This window comes from Elephas maximus, chromosome 3 (genome assembly GCF_024166365.1).
Source record: "Elephas maximus indicus isolate mEleMax1 chromosome 3, mEleMax1 primary haplotype, whole genome shotgun sequence".
NCBI lineage: Eukaryota > Metazoa > Chordata > Mammalia > Proboscidea > Elephantidae > Elephas > Elephas maximus.
In genome coordinates, this window is record NC_064821.1 from 150,039,303 (window position 1) to 150,063,361 (window position 24,059).

At 36.8% G+C, this 24,059-nt stretch overlaps 1 protein-coding gene across 21 annotated transcripts in view; it reads right to left on the bottom strand.

Annotated features, from left to right (window-relative positions):
- Positions 1 to 24,059, bottom strand: part of BTBD8 (BTB domain containing 8) — a 143,438-nt gene that overhangs the window by 25,951 nt on the left and 93,428 nt on the right. For 10 of the 21 annotated variants that reach the window (XM_049879790.1, XM_049879807.1, XM_049879803.1 and 7 more), the window contains one exon: positions 17,403 to 22,800. The exons of 2 other annotated variants lie outside the window; for them this stretch is intronic. In XM_049879790.1, coding sequence (XP_049735747.1) covers positions 22,331 to 22,800 — 470 coding nt within the window. In that variant the 3' untranslated portion in view covers positions 17,403 to 22,330. Of the gene's footprint in view, positions 1 to 4,946; positions 5,136 to 8,181; positions 8,351 to 17,402; positions 22,965 to 24,059 lie in introns of those variants that run through there. 9 more of the 21 variants (XR_007516708.1, XR_007516710.1, XM_049879788.1 and 6 more) reach the window with 7 other exon arrangements.

Below are 24,059 nucleotides of genomic sequence, written 5' to 3' on the forward strand. Positions count from 1 at the left end.
TACCCTAGCTTTCCTCTCTGAAGTGCTGTGCCCCCAGATATCTGTATAACTCACTCTGTTCTTCAAATCTTAGCTCAACTATCACCTTCCCAAAGAAGCCCACTCTGACCTCCTCATTTAAAATTACAACCACCCCTGATGCTCCTTAGCCTGCTGTATTTTTTTCATAGCACTTGTCACCTTCTAAGATCTGTATAATTTACATAATTATTATGTCTATTGTTTATGGCCTTTCTCCTCTCACTAGAATGTAAACTCTACAAGAGTAGGGTTTTTGTCTGCTTTGTTCACTGATGAATCCCTAGCACCTGGATAGTGTATAGTATCTATTCCAAAACCCATTGTAGTCAAGTCTATTCCAACTCATAGTGACCCTATAGGATAGAGTAGAATTGCCCCATAGGGTTTCCAAGGAGCGGCTGGTAGATCTTTTGGTTAGCAGCCAATCTCTTAACCACTGCACCACCAGGGCTCCATAGTACCTATTAATTAGGCACTAATTCGACAGCAGTGGGTTTGTTTTGGGTTTAATAAATATAGTCAGATGTTGAAAGAGCATTCACCCTCCCATATAAAACCCCTTCTGGTTTATATCTTAGTGATAACATACCAGATCTCATTGGATGTTAGTACCCATAAATGCATAATACCAATGGGGGTTCTATTTTTATTAAAATTCTTAGCCTTATTGTACTTTTAGGCATGAACTAATTTATTTCAAGCTTTGGGCTTCTGGGCACAGGCTAATTAGTTTGTCTAAGAGGTATTTGCTGGAAATAAATGTTGAATAGCTAACTCTGCTAACAAGTTTTCATTTAGGAGGCTCATGTATTACCATGATGCATTTGTCACTAGAACCAATAAGGCCGTTGTGCTTTTAAAGATGCCCACATGATTCAGCCCCAAATATATTAAAATTGAATACACAAATATATTCAGTAACTCTGTAACAGCATGACTCCTTGATTCACAACTCCCTAGAATTCCTACATGGAAATATGTTTAATTTACACTCTTGCTTAGAGTCATAACATTCCTAATTCAGCAGCTGAGAGAAAGTTATAATGAAAAATTAATTTCATAAATTATTGATTCCTGTATTGAAAATGCATACTTCTACTTGAAAGCATAGAATCAATAAGAATATATATTTCATAAACCTTGCAATGCCATAACTCCACATTAAGTACAGAATGACGAGTTGTTGTGAGACTGTGCAAAAGATAGTTTAATGTCTTTTGTGAGATGCCTCTGTTTCATAAGCAGCAACAAACGCTCTAGTCTACTTAGTGGCTTGAATGCTTTGACAGATGTATGATAAGGAATGTACTTGAATGTTTTTCCCTTTTAGTCAATTGCAAACATTGAACAAGCATTTTTCTTTGTCATTCCACTGCATGTTCTTTTTGCTTTCTGCTTCATCCTGGATGTGTTTGACCTTGATGTTGTTCCCAGTCAAAAGGAAAAAAGATTCAGGGAATTGTAAAAGAAAAGATAAGTGGCTGTTTTCAAACCTAGTTCCTGTCACTAGTTTTCTTTGATATGGAAAACTGATACAATATTATATTCTTAAACCCTGACTTTGTATATAAATCCTTATTTTTAATTGGTTGGATTTAAACAATTTATTATTTTGAAGACAACACGCTGAACTTAATTAACCATTGGTTGTTTGCCTTCAAAAGCTTTTCTATTTCCAAATAGGTTTGAGTATGTATGTATGTATGTATGTATTACCTTCTCGAAGCAGACATTATTTAATTCTCTACTCAGGCCCTAAGAAGAAAATTTATACTCTCCCATCTCACTGTTTCTGTTCCTCCTCTTTGACTCAAATTTCTCCCGGTTCTCAGCTGACTGCCATGGTAATCCTTTGTGCTTTGGCAAGTATTAGCTTAATGTGATTACTGAGCTGAGTTACAATTCAATGGTGAATTTCTGAAATTTTAGATATTTTGACAGATTTTTGTTTTGGGTATGGGGACCACCTTCAGTGCTTAATCATACTGTAAAGACAACTGAGACAAAAACTCAACACACTGGAAAACACTCAGTCTGAAGAACATAACAATTTCTAAATTTAAGGCATACTGAGCTGCCAGGCTTTATCTTATGAATCAGACATCACCTGAAAGAGGACAAAAGATATATAATATCTAACTCTTTGCCCCCTGCCTCAGATCAAGGGTCTGTACCAACCAGAAATGTTGTGGTTATCATTTTACCGGGTAGGCATTGGCTTTTAAGGCAGCCAGAGTTATACTAACCACCTCTTCCTCTCTTCCTCCCTTCACCTTCATTATCCTTCTACCGTTATTATACACCCATAGAGAGAACTTCTCTAAGAAAACAGCTGGGCAGGAAACAGGGAGCAGTCTGCATGTTGCAAAACGTAGTCCCCCAATATAAAATTCTGCAGGTTGGGGCAGAGAAAGTTTGAACCCTAAGAGAGGTGCAAGCTGAGAACTGTAATTTTTCATGTGCTCCATCATTTTAGAGTAACAGATGATCAAACAACGGAGTAGGAAAAGCCCATAATATGAAACAGCAGTAGGTGAATGCCTAGTAGGCATGGAAATTGAAATGAGAACTGGCATACATACAGGTGGATAGGGAGCAAGATTAAGAGAAATAAATACATTCTGTCTGTTGATAAACACTAAGTTTGAAGATTCTTACTATGAAAGGTGCATAAAATATGGGGGAAAAAAAAAAGCCAACACAGAGCCTGTGAAAGGATATCTCAGAACAAGGGAAAGAAAACAGCATCATAAAGATTCAAATGAAAAGCACAAAAATTATCTACTTCAGGATCCAAAAGAAAGGTTTAAGAGACAATTTGTGACCTTAGTAGAGTACAAAAAGAAGTAGCATCCATAAAATATGGGAAGAAAGGCATAAGAGAATGGGTTGAAATAGAAAGTCAATAGGAGGCTATGAATGAGATAAAGAAGAGCTACAATGATACAAAAATGCAACCACAGAATTAAAGTTTCCATTAGCAAAAAAGAAAGACTTGATTCTGGGTAATATTGAATAAGTAGTGAGAATTACTTGAGACACTCCAGGATGAACAGATAAAGGTCAAAGCGAGCTGGTAGAGACAGAAATAAGAGAAAAGATAATTGGGGTTCATGAAGAAGTAACCAAAACAAATAGAAGAAAATAAAAAATATGATGGGAAGAACACTTCCTGATGAGGAAAAAAGCCCACAGATCTAAATAGTAAAGAATAGCCATATTTTAGATCAAATAAATGGCAAACACCTCCATCTAGATGTGGCCTGGCAATGTTTTTAATCAAAAGGCTATGAAAGAAGTCCTACAAACATCCATGAAGGCAACAGAAGATGTTACCTAGAAAGAACAAAAAACCATGTTAGCCTCAGCACTTCTCTGCTGCCACACTAAATTATAGGAAATAATTGCTCAAAGCAATTTTTCCAACGGAGGGATAGGAAGGCCTGGCAGAGAGCATTGAAACCAGATAAATGAAGACATAAATCTAAAGAATTATAAATATGGCCACAAAGCTAAATACAAAAATATTGCACCCATTTATGCATCTCTTCAGATCCTTTTGATGTGCTTCCCTCTCCGCTGGCCTCTGCACTTGCTCTGTTCCCCAGGCCAAGCTACCCTGTCAAAGGCTCATTACTGTTTGTGCAAAAATAAGCCCTGAGTGCTTCAGCTGTTATTTTGTTTCCTGACATCACCAGCTGGCTCAGCCTTCCCTGGCAAGTGTTAAGGACTAGCTTTGTCATGGCTTCCGTCATGCATGCTGCAGTGACCTAATGGGATCTGGCAGAGGCTCCAGCAGAGGCTCTGGCTTCCCCAGTAGCAGCCAGGAGGGTCCACATCACAACTTGGAAATGTGGGGAGTTAACTCCCTGTGGGGCAAACTTTGAGCCACGAGAAAAAGGAGATAGGAGCCAGCAGGTAAATTTTTCTCCCTTCTTCCCTCAGAGACTGTTCCTAAAAGCTTTCAAATTACTTACAAAGAATCAAGAACCAGAATAGCATCAGGCTTCTCAATAACAGCACTGGCAAAGTCTTCAAAATTTGGAAGGAGAGTTATTTCCAATCAAGAATTTTATACCCAAGCACACCAGCCCAGGGGCAAGGGCTAGAAGGCAGGAGGGGACAGGAAAGCTAGTAATAGGGAAGCCAAGGTCAAGAAGGGAGAGTGTTGACATGTTGTGGGGTTGGTAACCAATGTCATAAAACAATATGTGTGCTAAATGTTTAATGAGAAGCTAGTTTGTTCTGTAAACCTTCATCACAATAAAAAATTTTTTAAAGTACAATAAAAACATAATTTTATACCCAAAAAGACCAGACTTAATGGTCTGACAGAGCCTAGAGGAACCCCTGAAACTATCGCCCCTGGACACTCTGTTAACTCAGAACTAAAAACGTTCCCAAAGCCCACTCCTCAGACAAAGATTAGACAGCACTATAAAATAAAAAATAACATATGTGAGGAGTGTGCTTCTTAGTTCAATCAGATACAAAAGACCAAAAGGGTAGCTCCTTACCAGAGGCAGGATGAGAAGGCAGGAAGGGACAGGAACTGGCTGAATGAACGTAGGGAACCTGTGGTGGAAAGGGGCAGAGCTTTTTTTGTCTTAAAATAAGGAGAATAATTGTACCAGCTCATAGGGGAGTGTGCTGTCACATTGTGGGGATTGCAACTAATGTCACAAAATGATATGTGTATAAATTTTTGTATGAGAAATTAACTTGAGCTGTAAACTTTCACCTAAAGCACACACACAGAAAAGATATATTTTACATACCAGACACTTCACCCATTTAAAGTGTACAAATCAAGGGTTTTTAGTATATTTACAGGAAAAGAATTTTATACCCAGTAAAGCTATCACCTAAGTAAGTGTAGAATAAACATATTTTCCAACATCCAAGTTCTCAAAAATTATACCTACCATGGACCACCAAATTGCTCCACCAAATTGAGAATATAAAACAAAGAGGAAGAGATGGGATCCAGGGAACAGGGAGTTCCAAAGGAAAAGAGGCGAAGTGATCTTCATGTTGAAGATGAAGAGAAGTTCCAGAAGTCAGCTGTGCAGTACATCCAGAGAATAGTTTCCAGACTGGAACAGGTTAGGAGACTCCAGGAGAAAGATATGTCCACAAAGATAAAATGAAATAAATACCTGATGTGTCTGAACATACTGAGAGAATATTTAGATAGTACAGGTAGAGTTTAGGTATGGACAAATTATAGTTACATAGAAAACTAAGCCAACAAACAAAAAGGACAGTTATTAAGTTCAGGGAGAATAAAAATTGCGAAAGGAACAGTAATCATTACTGACTTACAAACAAGTAGTGTTTTTATAATTATAATACAAACTCTAAATTCTGATATAACTAAAACTATGATACAAGGATGTTGGGTCACGGGGGTCTATGAAAGAGAGCCAAATTATAATGTCTGAAACTGAGAAGTTGAGCTGTGACAGAGTCTCTCACAGGGAGTTCATGTTATTTGGATAAATGGCAGCAAACAAGAACAGAAACAACTAAGAGACTTTAAAGTGGTTGCTGTAGGAAGTGGGATTTGGGTGGATGGAGGCTGGCAGAGGACTGATTTTTATTTGTTTTTTTACTAATCCTTGAAGAATTATTTGATTCTTTATATGCATATGATAACTTTAGGAAAATTAAAAGATTCTCTTTCTAGCTAAATCCTTACTTTTAAAGAAGTAAGGGAAGAGTAGATATCAGGGCAGGATATCAGCAGTCTTTATTTAAATGGATTATAATATACATGTATTTATGTATAATATATATATTTAATGTTTACCATTTTATTGTGAGCATTTCACCAAATCAAATATTTTTATCAAACATCATTTTTATTAAATTAGCTTAATATTCCAATATATATATATATTTAAAAAAAAAACAGTTCTCCTATTTCAGGGCTTTAATAGTATCATGTATACATCTGTGTGTATATTTTTAACTGTAACTGATTATTCATTAAATTCCTAAAAGTGAGATTACTGAGTCAAAAATTACGAAGATTTTTAGGACCCTATTGTTATTGCCAAAGGGCTTTCATATACAGATATTAATTCAATAACATGAATTCAATAACAATCTCACTATAGTCCAGTCAGCACTATGTTTTATAATTTTATCTTTATCAGTTAAACAGATAAACATGTTTTGTTTTGTACTTCTTCCTAACTAGTATACTGAAGAAGCCCTAGTGGCACAGTGGTTAAGAGTTATGGCTGCTAACCAAAAGATTGGCAGTTTGAATCCAGCAGCCGCTCCTTGGAAGCCCTATAGGACAATTCTACTCTGTCCTATAGGGTCATTATGAGTTGGAATCAACTCAGCAGCAATGGGTTTGGTTTGGTACTTATTTCTATTTCTTCTTTTGTTAATTCTCTGCTTTCATTTTTTGCCTGGTTTTTCTGTTGAGCTATTATATACCTGATCTATTTATATATCAAGAATATAAATCTGCCATATTTCTTGCAACTATTATTCCTAACTTGCTTTCCTACTTTTTTTTTATCACGAAGCATTTAGGATATAAATTACTTTGAACAAAAATTCTACATACTTCAACTTTTCACTTAGGGTAACAGTCAATAAAAATTAATAATGATCATATTATTAGTAACTAAAATAAAGGGAGCTAAGACATGAAAATGAGATTATTTTCATAGACAGATAAAGCATCACTCCCACAGATGACTCAGGTAGCCAGTCACATCCACTTCCAAAAAAAGTACTTGGGAAAGCCTCAACACATTCCCCCAAGAATTCTTACATACGCAATGTTTTCCTCATTTAGCAGTATAAGGAACTTTAAAATCTACTGATTAAATTACTGTTTCTAAGAAGAGGTCAAGTGAACATGTTCAAATAAACTTTAAAGTGATCAGTCATTTTTTAAGAATAAACTTGTGGGAGAATGAACTAAACACTGATCTCATGAGATGATTTATTTTGCCACTAACTCAAAATATAAAAACAAAATTTAAGATGCAGCAAAATAAGACTGTTAAATCTGTAATGGCAGATTATAGCTACATGACGTTGACATGCTCCAAATAAATCTGTAAGGAAACATAAATTGATTCAGGGATTTGTGCCATGCATAACAGCTCAATGTGTTTTCATTTCCTCCTCAGTAATTTTTAGATTTTCTTAACTAATTGACTATGGAAAGTGCAATTATCCTACACACTGTTCCTGGTTTTAGTTTTAATGTAATCTGTCCGGAATTTTACCTTGATTTTCCAAAATTAAAAGTTAAATTGAATTCCAAGCAAGCAATCTGATTTGACTAATAATTTAAATTTGCATAAAATAATATCTGGAATTGTTTTTCTACTTTAGTATATTTCAACTAGTTAGTTAAGTCTGTGATTAGTTCTAGTAATTTATAATGTCAGTGAAGTACCCAAATAATTTTCATTTGTAACTCCTAATCAATAAAAGTGGGACAGTGCTATTCACTTATTTACTTATGATATTTCCACTTATAAAACTCATTATTACTTATTGAATCTATTCGTATTTTTGAAGTCTTCATGGCTCTTTTCTACAACTGCTTTAATCGTGTGTTCAGTTAAACATTTTTTCATTGTTTATCGGTCACTTGTGGTATATTCTTCATTAAAAGCAAAACTTTTCCCTCAATTTATCTATTGTTTCATTTCATTTATGATTTTTGGGAATATATTCATTCTAAATTTTTATGTAACCAAATTATTAATCTTATATTTTATGATTTCGAGTTCCATGCATTTTTGTCGGTTTCATGTGCTTTCTTATGCCAAGATTACATTAAAGCACCACTCGTGTTTTCTTATACTACTCTTTTGGCTTCTTGGTAGTTAAATCTTTGGCATCTGTTGAGATGATCATATTGTCTTTCTTATTTGACCTATAAAATATGGGTGTATTATATGAATAGATTTCCTAATATTAAATTGCCTTACATTTCTGAAATAAAGTGCCATGTATTATTCAAATTATTCAAATTTACGTACCAACCACTAATGCCAAAGATAAGGAGACTGAAGATTTTTACCAAATTCTGCAGTCTGAAACTGATCAATATGCCATCAAGATGTATTGATAATTATTGGTGATTGGAATGCAATAGGTGGAAACAAGAAGAAGGAACAGAGGTTGGAAAATATTACCTTGGTGATAGAAACGATTCCGGAGATCTCACGAGAGAACTTTGCAAGGCCAATGACTTCGTTGCAAATACCTTTTTTCACCAACATAAATGGTGATTATGCATGTGGACCTCGACAGCTGGAATACTCAGGAATCAAATTGACTACACCTGAAGAAAGAGACGATGGAAAAACTCAGTATCATCAGTCAGAACAAGGCAAGGGGCCAGTTGCTCATATGCAAGTTCAAGCTGAAGCTAAAGAAAGTTAGAACAAGTCTATGAGAGCCAAAGTATGACCGTGAGTATATTCCACCTAAATTTAGAGATCATCTCAAGAATAGATTTGACTCATTAAACACTAATGACCAAAGACCAGATGAGTTGTATAGTAACATCAAAGACATCACACAAGAAGAAAGCAAGAGGTCATTAAAAAGACAAAAAAGAAAAGACCAAATGGATGTCAGAACAGACTCTGAAACTTGCTCTTAGAAGCAGAGTAGATAAAGTGAAAGGAAGAAATAATGAAGTAAGAGAGCTGAACAAAAGATTTCAAAAGACTGCTCCAGAAGTATTATAATGAAATGTGCAAAGACCTAGAGTTAGAAAATGAAAAAGGAAGAACATGCTTGGCATTTCTCAAGATGAAAGAACTGAAGAGATTCAAGCCTCGAGTTGGAATATTGAAGGATTCTACATGGAAAATATTAAACAACGAAGGAAGCATCAAAAGCAAGTGGAAGGAATACACAGAGTCACTGTATCAAAAAGAATTGGAAGATGTTCAACCATTTCTACAGGTAGCATGTGATCAAGAACCAATGATACTGAAGAAAGAAGTCCAAGCTGCACTAAAGGCGTTGGTGAAAAACAGGGCTCCAGGAATTGACAGAATACCAATTGAGGTGTTTCAATACATGGATGCAGCACTGGAGGTGCTCACTTGTCTATGCAAAGAAATTTGGAAGACAGCTACCTGGCCAACCAACTGGAAAAGATCCATAGTTGTGTCCATTCCAAAGAAAGGTGATCCAACAAAATGTGGAAATTATCGAACAATATCATTAATATCACTTTCAAGTAAAAAATTTTTTATTGCACTTTAGATGGTTTTCAGAGCAAAATAGTTTCTCATTAAACAATTAATACACATATCGTTCTGTGACATTGGTTGCCAACCCCATGACTTGTCAACACTCTCCCCTTCTTAACCTTAGGCTCCCCATTACCAGCTTTCTTTTCCCCTCCTGCTGGTGTGCACATTTAGTCTTATTTTGTTTTACGGGCCTATCTAATCTTTGGCTGAAGGGTGAACCTCAGAGCGACTTCATTATTGAGCTAAAAGGGTGTCTGGAGGCCATACTCTCGGAGTTTCTCCAGTCTCTGTCAGGCCAGTAAGTCTGCTTTTTTTCTTCAGTTAGAATTTTGTTCTATGTTTTTTTCCAGCTCTGTCTCAGACCCTCTATTGTGATTCCTGACAGAATACTCAGTGGTGGTAGCTGGGCATCATCTAGTTGTGCTGGACTGAGTCTGGTGGAGGCTGTGGTACTTTTGGTCCATTAGTCCTTTGGACTAATCTTTCCCTTGTGTCTTTGGTTTTCTTCATTCTCCCTTGCTCCAGATAAGGTGATACAGGTGGAGTATCTTAGATGGCCACTCACAAGCTTTTAAGACCCCAGACTCTACTCACTAAAGTAGAATGCAGAACATTTTCTTCATAAACTATGTTATGCCAATTGAGCTAGATGTTCCCCAAGACCATGGTCCTCACAGCCCTTAGCCCAGTAATTCGGTTCCTCAGGGAGTTTGAATGTGTCTTTGGAGCTTCTGTGACCTTGCCTTGGTCAAGTTGTGCTGGCTTCCCCAGTATTGTGTACTGTCTTACCCTTTACCAAAGTTGCCACTTACCTATTTAGTGTTTTTCCCTCCCACCCTTCCCCTCCCTCGTAACCATCAAAGATTGTTTCTTTTTTGTATATAAACCTTTTCATTAGTTTTTATAGCAGTGGCCTCATACAATATTTGTCCTTTTGTGATTGATTTATTTCACTCAGAATAATGCCCTCCAGATTCATTCATGTTGCAAGGTGCTTTGCATATTCATCATTGTTCTTTATCGTTGAGTAATATTCCATTGTGTGTATGTACCATAGTTTGTTTATCCATTCATCTGTTGATGGGCATCTAGGTTGTTTCCATGTTTTTGCTATTGTGAATAATGCTGCAATGAACATGGGTGTGCATATGTCTATTCATGTGACGGCTCTTATTTCTCTAGTATATATTTCTAGGAGTGGAACTGCTGGATCATAAAGGATTTTTATTTCTAGCTTTCTAAGGAAGCGCCATATATTTTCCCAGAATGGTTATACCATTTTACATTCCCACCAGCAGTAAATAAGAGTTCCAGTCTCCCCGCATCCTCGCCAACATTTGTTATTTTCTGTTTTTCTGATTCATGCCAGTAATGCTGGGGTGAGATGGTATCTCATTGTGGTTCTGATTATATGCAAGTAAAATTTTGCTGAAGATTATCCAAAAGCAGCTGTAGCAGTTCATCAACAGGGAAATGCCAGAAATTCAAGCCAAATGCAGAAGAGGACATGGAATAAGGGATATCATTGCTGATATTGAATGGATCTTTGCTGAAAGCAGAGAATACCAGAAAGATGTTTACCTGTGTTTTATTGGCTATGCAAAGGCATTTGACTGTGTGGATCATAACCAATTATGAATAACATTGCCAAAAATGGGAATTCCACAACACTTAAATGTGCTCATGAAGAACCTTTACGTAGACCAAGAGGCAATCATTTGAACAGAGCAAGGGGATACTGCATGGTTTAAAATTAAGAAAGGTGTATGTCAGGGATGCATCCTTTCACCATAATTATTTAATCTGTATGCTGAGCAAATAATCCGGGAAGCTGGACTATATGAAGAAGAATGTGGTATCTGGATTGGTGGAAGATTCATTAGCAACCCTCAATATGCAGATGACACAAACTTGCTTGCTGAAAGTAAAGAGAACTTGAAGCATTTACTGATGAAAATCAAAGACCACAGCCTTCAGTAAAGATTACACCTCAACATAAAGAAAACAAAAAATCCTCACAGCTGGGCCAGTAAGCAGCATCAGGACAAATAGAGAAAACGATTGACATTGTCAAGGATTTTATTTTACTTGGATCCACAATCAACGCCCATGGAAGCCACAGTCAGGAAGTCAAATGACATTGCATTGGACAAATCTGCTGCAAAAGACATCTTTAAAGTGTTAAAAAGTAAAGATGTCACTTTGAGGACTAAGGTACGCCTCATGTAAGTCATGATATTTTCAATTGTCTCATATGTATATGAAATCTGGACAAAGAATAAGGAAGACCTGAAGAAAAATTGAGGCCTTTGAATTATGGTTTTCCAAAGAATACTGAATATACCATGGACTGCCAGAAGAACCAACAAGTCTGTCTTGGAAGAAATGTAGCCGGAGTGCTCCTTGGAAGTGAGGATGATGAGACTTTGTCTCATGTACTTTGGACATGTTATCAGGAGGGAACCGTCCCTGGGGAAGGACACCATGCTCGATAAAGTAGAGGGTCAGTGAAAAAGAGGAAGACCCTTGAAAAGATGAATTGACGCAGTGGTTGAAACAGTGGATTCAAATATAACAATGATTGTGAGTATGGCGCAGGACTGGGCAGTGTTTTGTTCTGTTGTACATAGGGTGGCTATGAGTTGGAACTGACTCAAGGGCACCTCACAACAACAACATATGCATGCAAAAGCTGGACAATGAATAAAGAAGACTGAAGAATTGATGTCTTTGGATCATGGCATTGGCAAAGAATGTGGAATATACCATGGACTGCCAGAAGAAGGAACAAATCTATCTTGGAAGAAATACAGCCAGAATGCCCCCACAGAAGCAAGGATGGCAAGACTTCGTTTCACATAATTTGGACATGTTATCAGGAGGGACCAGTCCCTGGAGAAGGACATCATGCTTGGTAAAGTAGAGGGTCAGTGAAAAAGAGGAAGACCCTCAATGAGATAGATTGGCACAGTGGCTGCAACAATGGGCTCAAGCATAACAATTGTGAGGATGGCACAGGACCAGGCAGTGTTTTGTTCTGTTGTACACAGGGTCGCTATGAGTCGGAAGTGACTCGATGGCACCTAACAACATTATCTTACTATACTGCTGGACCCTTTAGGAATTTTGCATTGATTCTTGCAAGTGACACTACCCTGTATTTTCTTTTTTATGCTATGTGTAGTTAGATTTGGGTGATCACATTACGATGGCTTCTTAAATTGGGTCTGGAAGCTTTTCTTTCTCTATACTCCAAAGTGATTCATTAAATAATGAAATCATCAGGACCTAGCACTTTTTTGAGGTATAGGTCTTGAACACTTTCTTAATTTCTTCCCAGTTTATTAATCTGGAAACCCTGGTAATGTAGTGGTTAAGTGCTGCAGCTGCTAACCAAAAGGTCGGCAGTTCGAATCCACCAGGTGCTCCTTGGAAACTCTATGGGGCAGTTCTACTCTGTCCTATAGGGTCACTATGAGTCAGAATCGACTCAACGGCAGTGGGTTTGGTTTGGTTTTGGTTAGTCCATTAATCTGTGCAGGTTCTCTCTCTCTCTTTGAGTCTATTTTGGTAATTTTTATTTCTCTAGAAGTAGACTATTTTGTACAGGTTTTCAGCTGTATTTGTATGTAGTTGTGCAAAATACTATTTTACCATGTTAATTTCTGTTGTTACGCCCTCTCTAATTTTGTGTATTTGTACTTTCTCTCCATTAAGCTAGTGTGTGGGTTGTTTTGTTTTTAGGAACAGCGCTTAGATTTATCCACTCTGAAAGCGAAGAGGGCTTGCAGCACTTACTGATGAAGATCAAAAACTACAGCCTTCCATATGGATTTCACCTCAACATAAAGAGAAAATCCTCACAATGAACCAATAAGCATCTTCATGATAAACAGAGAAAATATTCAAGTTGTCAAGGATTACATTTTACTTGGATTCACAATCAGTGCCCATGGAAGCAGCAGTGAAGAAATCAGATGATGCATTGCATTGGGCAAATCTGTTGCAAAAGACTTCTTTATTGTGGTAATAAGTAAAGATGTCATTTTGAGGACTAAGGTGCACCTGATTCAAGCCATGGTATTTTCAGTCGCCTCATCTGTATGTGACAGCTAGACAATGAATAAGGAAGACCGAAGAAGAATTGATGCCTTCAAATTACGATTTTGGCGAAGAATATTGAATATACCATGGACTGTCAGAAGAACGAACAAGTCTGTCTTGGAAAAAGAAGTACAGCTAGAGTGCTGAAGCAAGGATAGTGAGGCTTTTTCACACATACTTTAGACATGTTATCAGGAGGGACCAGTCCCTGAAGAAGGACATCATGCTTGGTAGAGGGTCAGTGAAAAAGAGGAAGACCCTTGATGAGAAGGATTGACACAACGGTTGCAACAATGGGCTCAAACATAACAAAGACTGTGAGGATGGTGCAGAGCTGGACAGTTTTTGTTGGGTTGTACATAGGGTCACTATGAGTCAGAATCAACTTGACAGCACCCAACAACAATAAGAACATCCCTTTTCTGATTTCTAATTAATTAAGTTCTACTGTTATCTGTGGAAACCCTGGTCGCATGGTGGTTGAGAGCTACAGCTGCTAACCTAAGAGGTCAGCAGTTCAAATCCACCAGGTACTCCTTGGAAACCATATGGGGTAGTTCTACTCTGTCTTATAGGGTCACTATGAGTTGGGAATCGACTTGACGGCAACGGGTTTGGTTTTTATTGTCTGTATAAACTCCTTTCTTCTACCTTGTTTTGATTCATTTTGTTGCTATTTTTCTAACTTCTTGAATTTGAGTGTTGTTCTCTATAATTTACTCTAAATTAGAAAACTGTAGGGAGATATTTACTTTCTTGATTTTGAAAGTAGACTACTATGCATGTATTTTGAGAGCTGCGTGGATCTAAGTAAAAAGACAATTTTGTAAGGGAGTTAGACATGTTTTTTCCTAAACATGTAATTGTTTAAATGCAGGTGTACTTCAATTGCAATTTTTTAATTTAGCTCTCTTGCCTGGTTAAAATTGAGCATAAAATTGAAAGAAAAGACATAAACCACACTACATTTTATATGAAAGCCCTTTTGAGAAAAAAAATATATTATGTCATTGTATGAAAATTTTTTTTTTCCTAATAAATTTTTTATTTGGAAATTCATTGCTTAATTGATTGAGATAACATTTAAAAATATAGAATCAGGACAGAATTGAAATTCTCAGATTAGAATTAAAATTCTTATGCTAATTTTGGCTGTTTGGAAGTAATTAAGAAACCATTGTATGAGACATGAACAACTGACACAAGAAGTCACTTATACAATATTAACATGATAGAAATGTACACTTCCCATATTTAGCTAAGCTGGATTCAAACTAGTCTTGGTATCAGAATTTACAATATAAAAATAATATAAATATCACTAGGAGAGAGTATGTAGATAATTCTAACTCCAAAATAGCTTCATTAACCGAACCACATAAAAAAAACAAAACAAAAAACGGTGGGAGTTGAAGTGAGGGATGGAAACATCGTAGTTTGTTGGTTTATGAATTTTGAAAGTCAGTATATTGTGTCACTCTCAGTGGCATCTCAACATTTCCAAAATAAAAATGATCTTCTTTCCAACTAGGAACCATCAACCATCCATTTTTTACATGGTAGAACTCTGGAATATAGATGGGGGGACACCTTTATCCTCTTTCCAAGTCTTCACACTCAATTGGCAACCACATCCGGTTCATTCTATCTCCTAATCATCTTTCAAATCCATTCTCTTGTTTCTATCCTATTACTTCCTTAGTTTAAGCCCACTTTAACTTTTTATTATTCCAGTAACCCCCTTACTGCTCTTCCTTCCTTCAGACTCTTCCACGCTATGCACATAGGGAGCCCTGGTGGCACAGTGGTTAAGAGCTACAACCGCTAACCAAAAAGTCAGCAGTTGAAATCCACCAGCCGCTCCTTGGAAACCCCGTGGGGCAGTTGTACTCTGCTCTGTAGGGTCGCTATGAGTCAGAATAGACTCAATGGCAATGAGTTTGGTTTTGGTTTTATACAGATAGAGTGACCCTAATAAAACAGTCCAATAATGTGTTTGCCTTTGATTCTTTGATTCTTAAGATATTTGCTTAAATGGCTTGCTCATAATCCTTGGCATGGCCTACAGGGTTCTTTACGTTTTAGCCCATCAGTACTTTTGCAGCTGTCCTACATGTTTTCAATGCTTTAGTTATATTGAACACCTGAGGTTCGTTGAAATGCCCTGTATCAGTCAACACTCTTTGCGCTTGATCCTACCTCCTTCTGCCTCTTCCTTGATGATCCTTGAGTCATTGATTATTCCCAACCCCTTATCTTCAAAGTACCAAAGTCACTTTTATCTTAAAAACAACAGTATCTTCGAGCTATCACTGTCTCCTTTTCAGTCAGTCCCTTGGAAGAGTAAGTTCTACTTCTTCTTGTTCAAATTGCAGCCCTGGTGGCATAATAGTTAAGTGCTAGAGCTGCTAACCAAAATGTCGGCAGTTCGAATCCACCAGGTACTCCTTGGAAACTCTATGAGGCAGTTTTACTCTGTCCTAATAGAGTCGCCATGAGTTGGAATCGATTTGACAGCAATTTTTTTTTTTTAATTAGTCTAGATTATGCCCTCACTACTCTGAAACTGCTTTGACAAAAACCACTAATAAAACCCTAATTTCCAAATCCAATGGACTAGTCTAGGTGTGCACCCTAATCGATATTTCAAACAACATTTGGCCCTGTTGACCACTATCACTTATTTAAAAACAAACAAATCTACTCTCTTCCTGTGCCTTATGGAAAACATAGATAAGTTAAAAGATAAAAAATCATCTATATTCCCACCACCTAACCATAACCACCATTAACATTTTCACATTTTCTTTGAACCTATACATATATAAAATTGAGACATATATATATTTCTCATAGGCATCTTCTCGTCATTAAACTTGCTTTTTTAATGCAATTTTAATCACTGTATAATGTGGTTATATAAATAAATTATTTAGCCTTTTACCTATTGTTGACATACAGCTAGTTTTCAATTTTCACTAATATATCTGATAAATATTTTTGTAGACAAATTGTTGCCTAGATCCTTCTTTTTTTAAATTATGTTTTAGGTGAAAGTTACAAATTAATTTCTCATTAAACAACACACAAATTGTTTTGTGACATTGGTTGTCAACCCTGTGATGTGTCAACACCCTCCCCTTCTTCACCCTGGGTTTCCTGTTTCCATTTGTCCAGTTTTCCTGCCTTCTTATCTTTGCTTTTGGGGTGCTGTGCCCATTTAGTCTTGTATACATGATTGAACTACAAAGCACATTCCTCACGTATGTTACTGTTTGCCCTATAGATCTGTCTAACTTTTGGCTGAAGGGTGACCATTGGGAGTGACTTTAGTACTGAGTTAAAAAGGGTGTCTGGGGGCCATACTCTTGGAGTCTTCTTAATTCTTTTTTTTTTTTTTAATTTTTATTGTGCTTTAAGTGAAAGTTTACAAACCAAGTCAGTCTCTCATACAAAAACTTATATAAACCAAAAAAGAAAACCAAACCCAGTGCCGTCGAGTCAATTCCAACTCATAGTGACCCTATAGGACAGAGTAGAACTGCCCCATAGAGTTTCCGAGGAGCACCTGGTGGATTCGAACTGCTGACCCTTTGATTAGCAGCCATAGCACTTAACCACTATGCCACCAGGGTTTCCATAAAAAAAAAACAAAAAACAACTTATATACACCTTGCTATTGGATATACTCCTAGTTGCTCTCCCTTTAATGAGACAGCACACTCCTTCCCTCCACTCTCTATTTTTGTGTCCATTCGGCCAGCTTCTGCCCCCCTCTGCCCTCTCATCTCTTCTCTAGATGGGAGTCTTCTTAATTTTTAATGGCATATCCCAAGAGGGGAAAGGACTAGGTTAAGGATATGAATTTATAAACACTCTTGATATGGATTGCCTAATTGTTTACCAGAATCAGTATGTTCTATTTTCTTGCATACATTGAATTTTTTTAAAAAAAAACCTTTTATGATCTTTGCCAATTTGATAGATGAAAGTAGACACTCGTAGCTTTGATTTGTCCTTCTCTGATTAGTAGCAAGATTATACACTCATCACTCTTGAAGCAAGTTTAGGAGTGAGGACGAGTTTAATTTGGGAAGCACTGAGTTTGAGATGCCTCAGTGTGGACTGAGGGACATTCAAGGGGCCAAGGACAAAATACTGTGCATCAAAGAAAGAAAAGCCTGAGAAAGAGACTGAAGAGGAATATCCAGGAGTAGGAGAAGCAGGAGGGTATATTAGTTTCCTAGGGCTGCTTTCTCATATGAGACAATGTCTTAGTCATCCAGTGCTGCCATAACAGAAATACCACAAGTGGATGGCTTTAACAAAGAAAAACTTATTTTCTCACAGTCTAGTAGGTTACAAGTCCAAATTCAGGGCGTTGGCTCCAAGGGAAGGCTTTCTCTCTCAGTTGGCTCTGGAGGAAAGTCCTTGTCCTCAGTCCTCCCCTGGTCGAAGAGCTTCTCAGGCACAGGGACCCCGTGTCCAAAGGACACACTCTGCCCCTGGTGCTGCTTTCTTGGTGGTATGAGGTCCCCAACTCTCTGCTTGCTTCCCTTTCCTTTTCTTTCTTGAGAGAGAAAAGGTGGTGTAGGCCACACCCCAGGGAAACTCCCTGTACCTTGGATCAGGGAGATGACCTGAGCAAGGGTGGTGTTACAATCCCACTGTAATCCTCTCAACATAAAATTACAATCACAAAATGGAGGAAAAGCACACAATACTGGGAATCATGGCCTAATCAAATTGATACACATTTTTTTGGAGGGGACACAATTCAACCCATAACAGACAGTATGAGAGTATGAGACAGCATAGGGTTGCTATGAGTCGGAAGCCACTTGAAGGCAATGGGTTTAGGGCTGCTGTAACGAAGAATCACAAAGTGGGTAGCTTTAAATGTAAGTTTATCATCTCACAGTTCTGGAGGCTAGTAGTCCGAATTCAGGGTGTCAGCAGGGACATGTTCTATCCAAAAGCTCTAGAGGAAGATCTTTTCTTGTATCTCTTAGCTCTTGTAGCCCCAGGCCTTCCTTGGCTTGCAGATGCATCTTCACATGACCACTACCCTCTGTCTCGCGAAGTCTTTTCTCTTTCATAAGAATACCACTATGACTGGATTAAGATCCATCTTACTCTGGTATGACCTCTCTCTTCATCTTGGCCTCTGTTATGGATTAAATTATGTCTCCCAAAAAGATATCTTGAAGTCTTAATTCCTGGTACCTGTGAATATGATCTTGCTTGGAAACAGTCTTCGAAAGTATCAGCAGTTAACCTATCTAATGTCTGTTACCCAATCCTCCTTCTGTAGTCTCCATTTCTAAGGCTGAGAGAATTATTTGAATTATATCCTGAAGCTTGAGTTTTTTTCAAACCAGGCCATCTTCTGTACTACTGACAGTTATGTTTTTTAAAATACATCTAATTATGTTACCTAAGTACTTAAAAAAATTTTTTTTGGTGACTTTCCACTGTGAGTTGTAGGTGGTTATTTCCCAAAAACATGGCACTGGACTGTCCGCTGAAAGTTAAAACAAAATAAACTAATGCTTAATGGAAGGAAACATAATGTCTTTCAAATTCAGGTCTTTGACTATTATACATAGTTAAGCATAGCATTTTAATAACTTTTGGAACCCAACTGCAGCACAGCTTTTTAGCCCTATCCCCTGCTACTCCTCCTTCCCATCCTCAACACACATTCTGGTCCCTGTTTCTTAGTGTGCTCTTCTGTCTAGAATGTCCTATCACAAAACAAGTTCCTACTCATCCTTTAAAGCCAGATCAGATGTTACCCGGTTGCTCCAAGAGATGGTATGAGGAGGTTTTAGACCCTCTCCATAATCTTCATCAGTCCTCTCCAAGCAAACCAAATCAAAATAAAAGTATTTTTTGGTATGGATGACTGATATTTTTACAATGTCATCTTTTAAGAACTTTTCTATTTTTATTGAGCTGCAATATATAATCTAAATTAAAGCAAAGTATTTTCTATTCAAGTGCATCTTCAAGATAAATCCCCTGGCCTATACTTCCGATTAGTTGCAGTTACCAGTGTCTTCTTTAAGGAACCCTGGTGGTGGAGTGGTTAAGTGGTCGGCTGCTAATTGAAAGGTGGGTGGTTTGAATCCATTAGAAATTCTGAAACTGTCAAGCACTGAATATTACTAGCCCTGAGAAGCTTTCTCTAGTCTTCTGTTCTTGTCAAGCTATTAGTAGCTTCTCCCTCTGGGGTCTCGTAATAAGTGACCATGTACACCTTTTATCTTACCAAACGCTAGTATACTGCATTATTTTCTCTTATGGTCTCTTCCACTAGGGTAGCTTATCCGGGGTAAGGACTCTGTATCAGTGACCCCATGAATAAAATAATGATGATAAGAAGACATATCTGAAAGAAATGTTGAGAATGAAATGTGTTAATGCATATTTAAAGAACTTAGCACAGTGTCTAACCTATTACAAGTGCAAAATAAATGTTAGCAATTTTTTTTTCAATACATGTTTGCTCAATGATAAAGCACTAGCCCAAGGAGTCCCACAGCAAATAGACCTGTAGATGTGTGGTTCACAAGACAGCATGATGTGAAAACATACCATGTGTCCTGAAATGACTTAGGAGGTCACAACTGAAGGAAAATTCCTTCCCTTTGAACTATTTGCAGACATGACATGAAACTGAATACCAAACCAAAAGCTCACTGCCATCAATTCCAACTCATAGTGACCCTACAGGACAGAGTAGAACTGCCCCACAGGGCTTCCAAGGAGCACCTGGTGGATTCCAACTGCCGACCTTTTGGTTAGTAGCTGTAGGTCTTAAGCACTGCACCACCAGGGCCCCTGAAACCGAACAGCTTTTTTTTTTTTTTTATACCTAATAGTATAAGAAGAAAGCATTCAAGACTTTGAAACTGAAAAAAGAAATGATGCTTCAATTATAAATTTGTGAACCTATGAGGAAGTTTATTAAAAATAAAACTTAAAATAATTTCACATTTGAAGACAAAAATAACGTCTTAGGAAGTTGTGCAGTCTGACTCTATCATAAAATACTTCTTTATACTACAAACTACTATAAATGCACTTGTTCTCAGGATTTGTGAGAAAAACCAAATGAAGTGTGTTGTTTTGCAGGAGAAATAACACCAAACTGGAATTAAGAAGTAATGGATTCTAGCCCACACATGAGCTGTGGGAATTTGAGCAATCTAATTCCTCTGAGTTTGAGTCCTCCTTTGATATTTGATACATATTTTTTTTTTATATTTGAAGGGATTTGACTAAATAATCTCTAAATTCCTATCCAGCTCTAAAATAAAGTCTTTACAATATTGTATTTTAACTCTTTTATGACACAGTCTTTCCCCAGTAAACACCAAACATTTTTGGGGGGTGAGAAGGGGACAACCCTGTTTCTTTGCACACAAGTGCTTTGAACCAATGCCTGTTTGCCTGTCTTCTGACTGAATGAATGAATGCAAGCATGCATGAGTGACTGCTACCCTACGCAGAGCTTCTAGTTAAAAACACATAGCAATTTTATAGTACAGTAGGTTAGTCGCTAATACTAACATATTATTATATAAGAATAACAAATGGTAATATAGTAATATGATTGTCGATATTTAACACAACTATTAAGTTGATTATTATGATCATTTGCTGAAAACTTTGCTAATTTAGAAAAGGAATTCTGAACTATTTCCTTACCTCTGACATATTTTAGAGAAATTATGAGTTAGCTACAAAGTTTTGGGTGAGAGGCTAATTCTACTAAGGGAGGCCTTGAGTGGTGCAAATGGCTAATGCGATAGGCTGTTAACTGAGAGGTTGGAGGTTTGAGTCTACCCAGGGGTGGACTGGGGGCAAGTCCTAGTGATATACTTCTGAAAAATCAGCCATTGAAAACCCTACAGAGCACAGTTCTACTCTGACACACATGGGGTCACTGTGAGTTGGAAGTGACTCAACAGCAACTACGTAATTCTACTAAATCCCGTCAACCTAAGGGTAATATCCACCAACACCAGGTAGGTAGCCAAGTTTTCATTCCTTAGTAGCATTCTGTAGAAAAGGTTTTCATCTTTGCCTTTCTACCAAAATTACCAACTGAAAGATAATCTGACCAAGAAAATTAGGAACTAGGGTATGTAGACACACTGAGAAAGCAAACATACACACACGCACACACACACAAAACTTAATAACTTCCTCAATTGCTTCATGTACCACTTACAAATTAATATTTATTGCAGGCACAGTTCCAAAATACCCCTAACATGGAATGGAAAATACAGAATGATTAAGTAACTGTAAGGGGGGGGGTCTATCCAGATAAGAAAGACAGTTCCTTCTTTTGAGCAAGAGCAGATGCCTCTCTCTGGATATATCCCACGAGACAGGTGTGTAACGACGTGGTGTGTTTAGTTCACAGTTTCTTGGACCTGAATTGTTGGGAAAGTTAAGGTTTTTTTTAATGCTCAGCTATCAGCCTCAACCACTCCAACCTGAGTATGAATGTTCTTTGTAGACTAACACTACATACGCTGACACAAGCACAGTAAGTTCTTATTGTTAAATTGCTATGTTACCATATGCAGAGCAAAAAGGAAAGGGACTGATCTACTTGTGCATTCACATTTTAAATTCTTGAATTATAAACAAGTGAACAAATGATCAGTTAGGAAAGAAAAAACAAAGCTAGGGTTTCTTTACAAGTCTTCTAATTTCTCTCATAATTACAGAAAACATGCACAAAAATTTTAGAAAAACACTTTTTTCTACATGTGATATTGTATTAATAAATAAACTATAATTGGAAAAAATCCCTCAATATTAAGGGCAGTCTATGTCTGGCTAATGCAATTATCATGTGGATACAATATAAGCATCAAAAAAGAAAAGAGTGGCATAGTTTAAAATTTTCCAGAAATTGAACACTCTTAATGCTGAGTTTCCAGTTCCAGAATTGTCCATTCCCCTTGAGGTGAACAATCTTCAGAGGAAAAACTAGCCATGGTGATGCTTGCTGAGGAATCATCAAGTGGAGATGTCGTTTCCCTCCATCTGTTCAAAGTGTCAGCATGCGCTTCGCCCTGAGGTTTTGGACTGTCTCGCGCTAGAAGCAGGGTCTGATTGATGAGATACTGTGCTAAGTTTAAGTCTTCGGGAACAGAATTTGTAACATTCAAGTTTGAGTCCTCTTCAGAGAGCAGTTGCTTTAGTAGCGACCAATCTTGTTTTGCAAAATGTTGATCATCTTCAAAATCTATGTCCATAAAGTGTGAGTCTGATTCCATTTTCTGCTCAAAAGCTTCAATTACATCCATCTCATATATTGGAGAGAGGGTTTTTGAAGGCCGATGGTCATACCTGCAGGTTTGTGCCAGTGTGTCACAATCATCTATGTCTCCTGAAATAATTCATAATACTACACAATGTAAAAATTGCACATTGTTACCCTCAGAGTTTTGCAGAACAATATTAACACAATGTAACAGTGACAATCCAAAAAAAACACAGAATGGGAAAAATAACATATACAAGGTTGACGAAATTCTTGAGGCGATCCTTTTTCTATATTAAAAGAAAACAACAACTCAAGGGTACTGTTTGGCAGCAAAATCATACAGGCAACTAACAGTAATTCTCCATATTTTAATTTGAAAACGTGTGGTACAGAAAACAACATACATTATTCAAACACAAACACAGAATGCACACATGTATCTAATTCACTATAATATAAACTTAAAAAGAAAAAAAAAAAAGATGTGGTTATTTCATGGTGACTTTTAAAGTCAGTCAGTTCCAAAAGGGAGAATAAATACATTTTATCTAAAGGCTTATTTGTATATTGCACATGCAAAGGAGGATGCAGGCAAGGACAAACAAACAAAAAAGTACAACGTTTGAAGATTTGTTCTTTTGATTTTGCTGAACAGGGACTATTGATCAGTATTTTTTGTAGTCCTCATAAACAATAGCTACTTAGCCAGCCACTATTGCATATTTTAAATTTAGGTCATTGGTTCAAATTACTATAACAAGGAAGACAAACACATAAAACAATTAGACAGGAAATCATCTAAGCATATGAAATAAGCCTGGGCTTTTTTCATATATAATCAGTGCTTCTAAATATAATCTCTTTTAGGAAATTTATGTTTTTACTTGAAAATTTTAGAATATAACTATAGTGCTCCTGAAAGTCTTAATCTCTGTAAAATGTATATAAACTGTAATAATTCATCTAGTTGTTAAAATAGTTCAGTCCTTTTAGTTACATATTCCTATAGTTATTGCACAGCCCTCTTAGACATATACTAGCATAATCCATAAATCATATTCAATGAATTATAAAATTTCTAATAATCAAGAATTCCTATGTTAAATTAGACATAACTAAATAATAGCAAACTAAGTGCTCTTCTTTATTCTTTCATGTATAATTTTAGATTAACAAACAAAATTTTTTACTAGGTATTCATTCTTCACTAGAATTTTAAGTAAACAAAGAAAAACTAGCTAATTTTCACATTATTAAGAAATTTAAGTTTTTATTTAAATTTTGAATCTGTTGCTTAAGTAGTTATCCTACATAACTAAAATACAACATTCAGGGCTAGATACAACTTTAAAATTCTATACACTCATTTTCTTATGGATTTA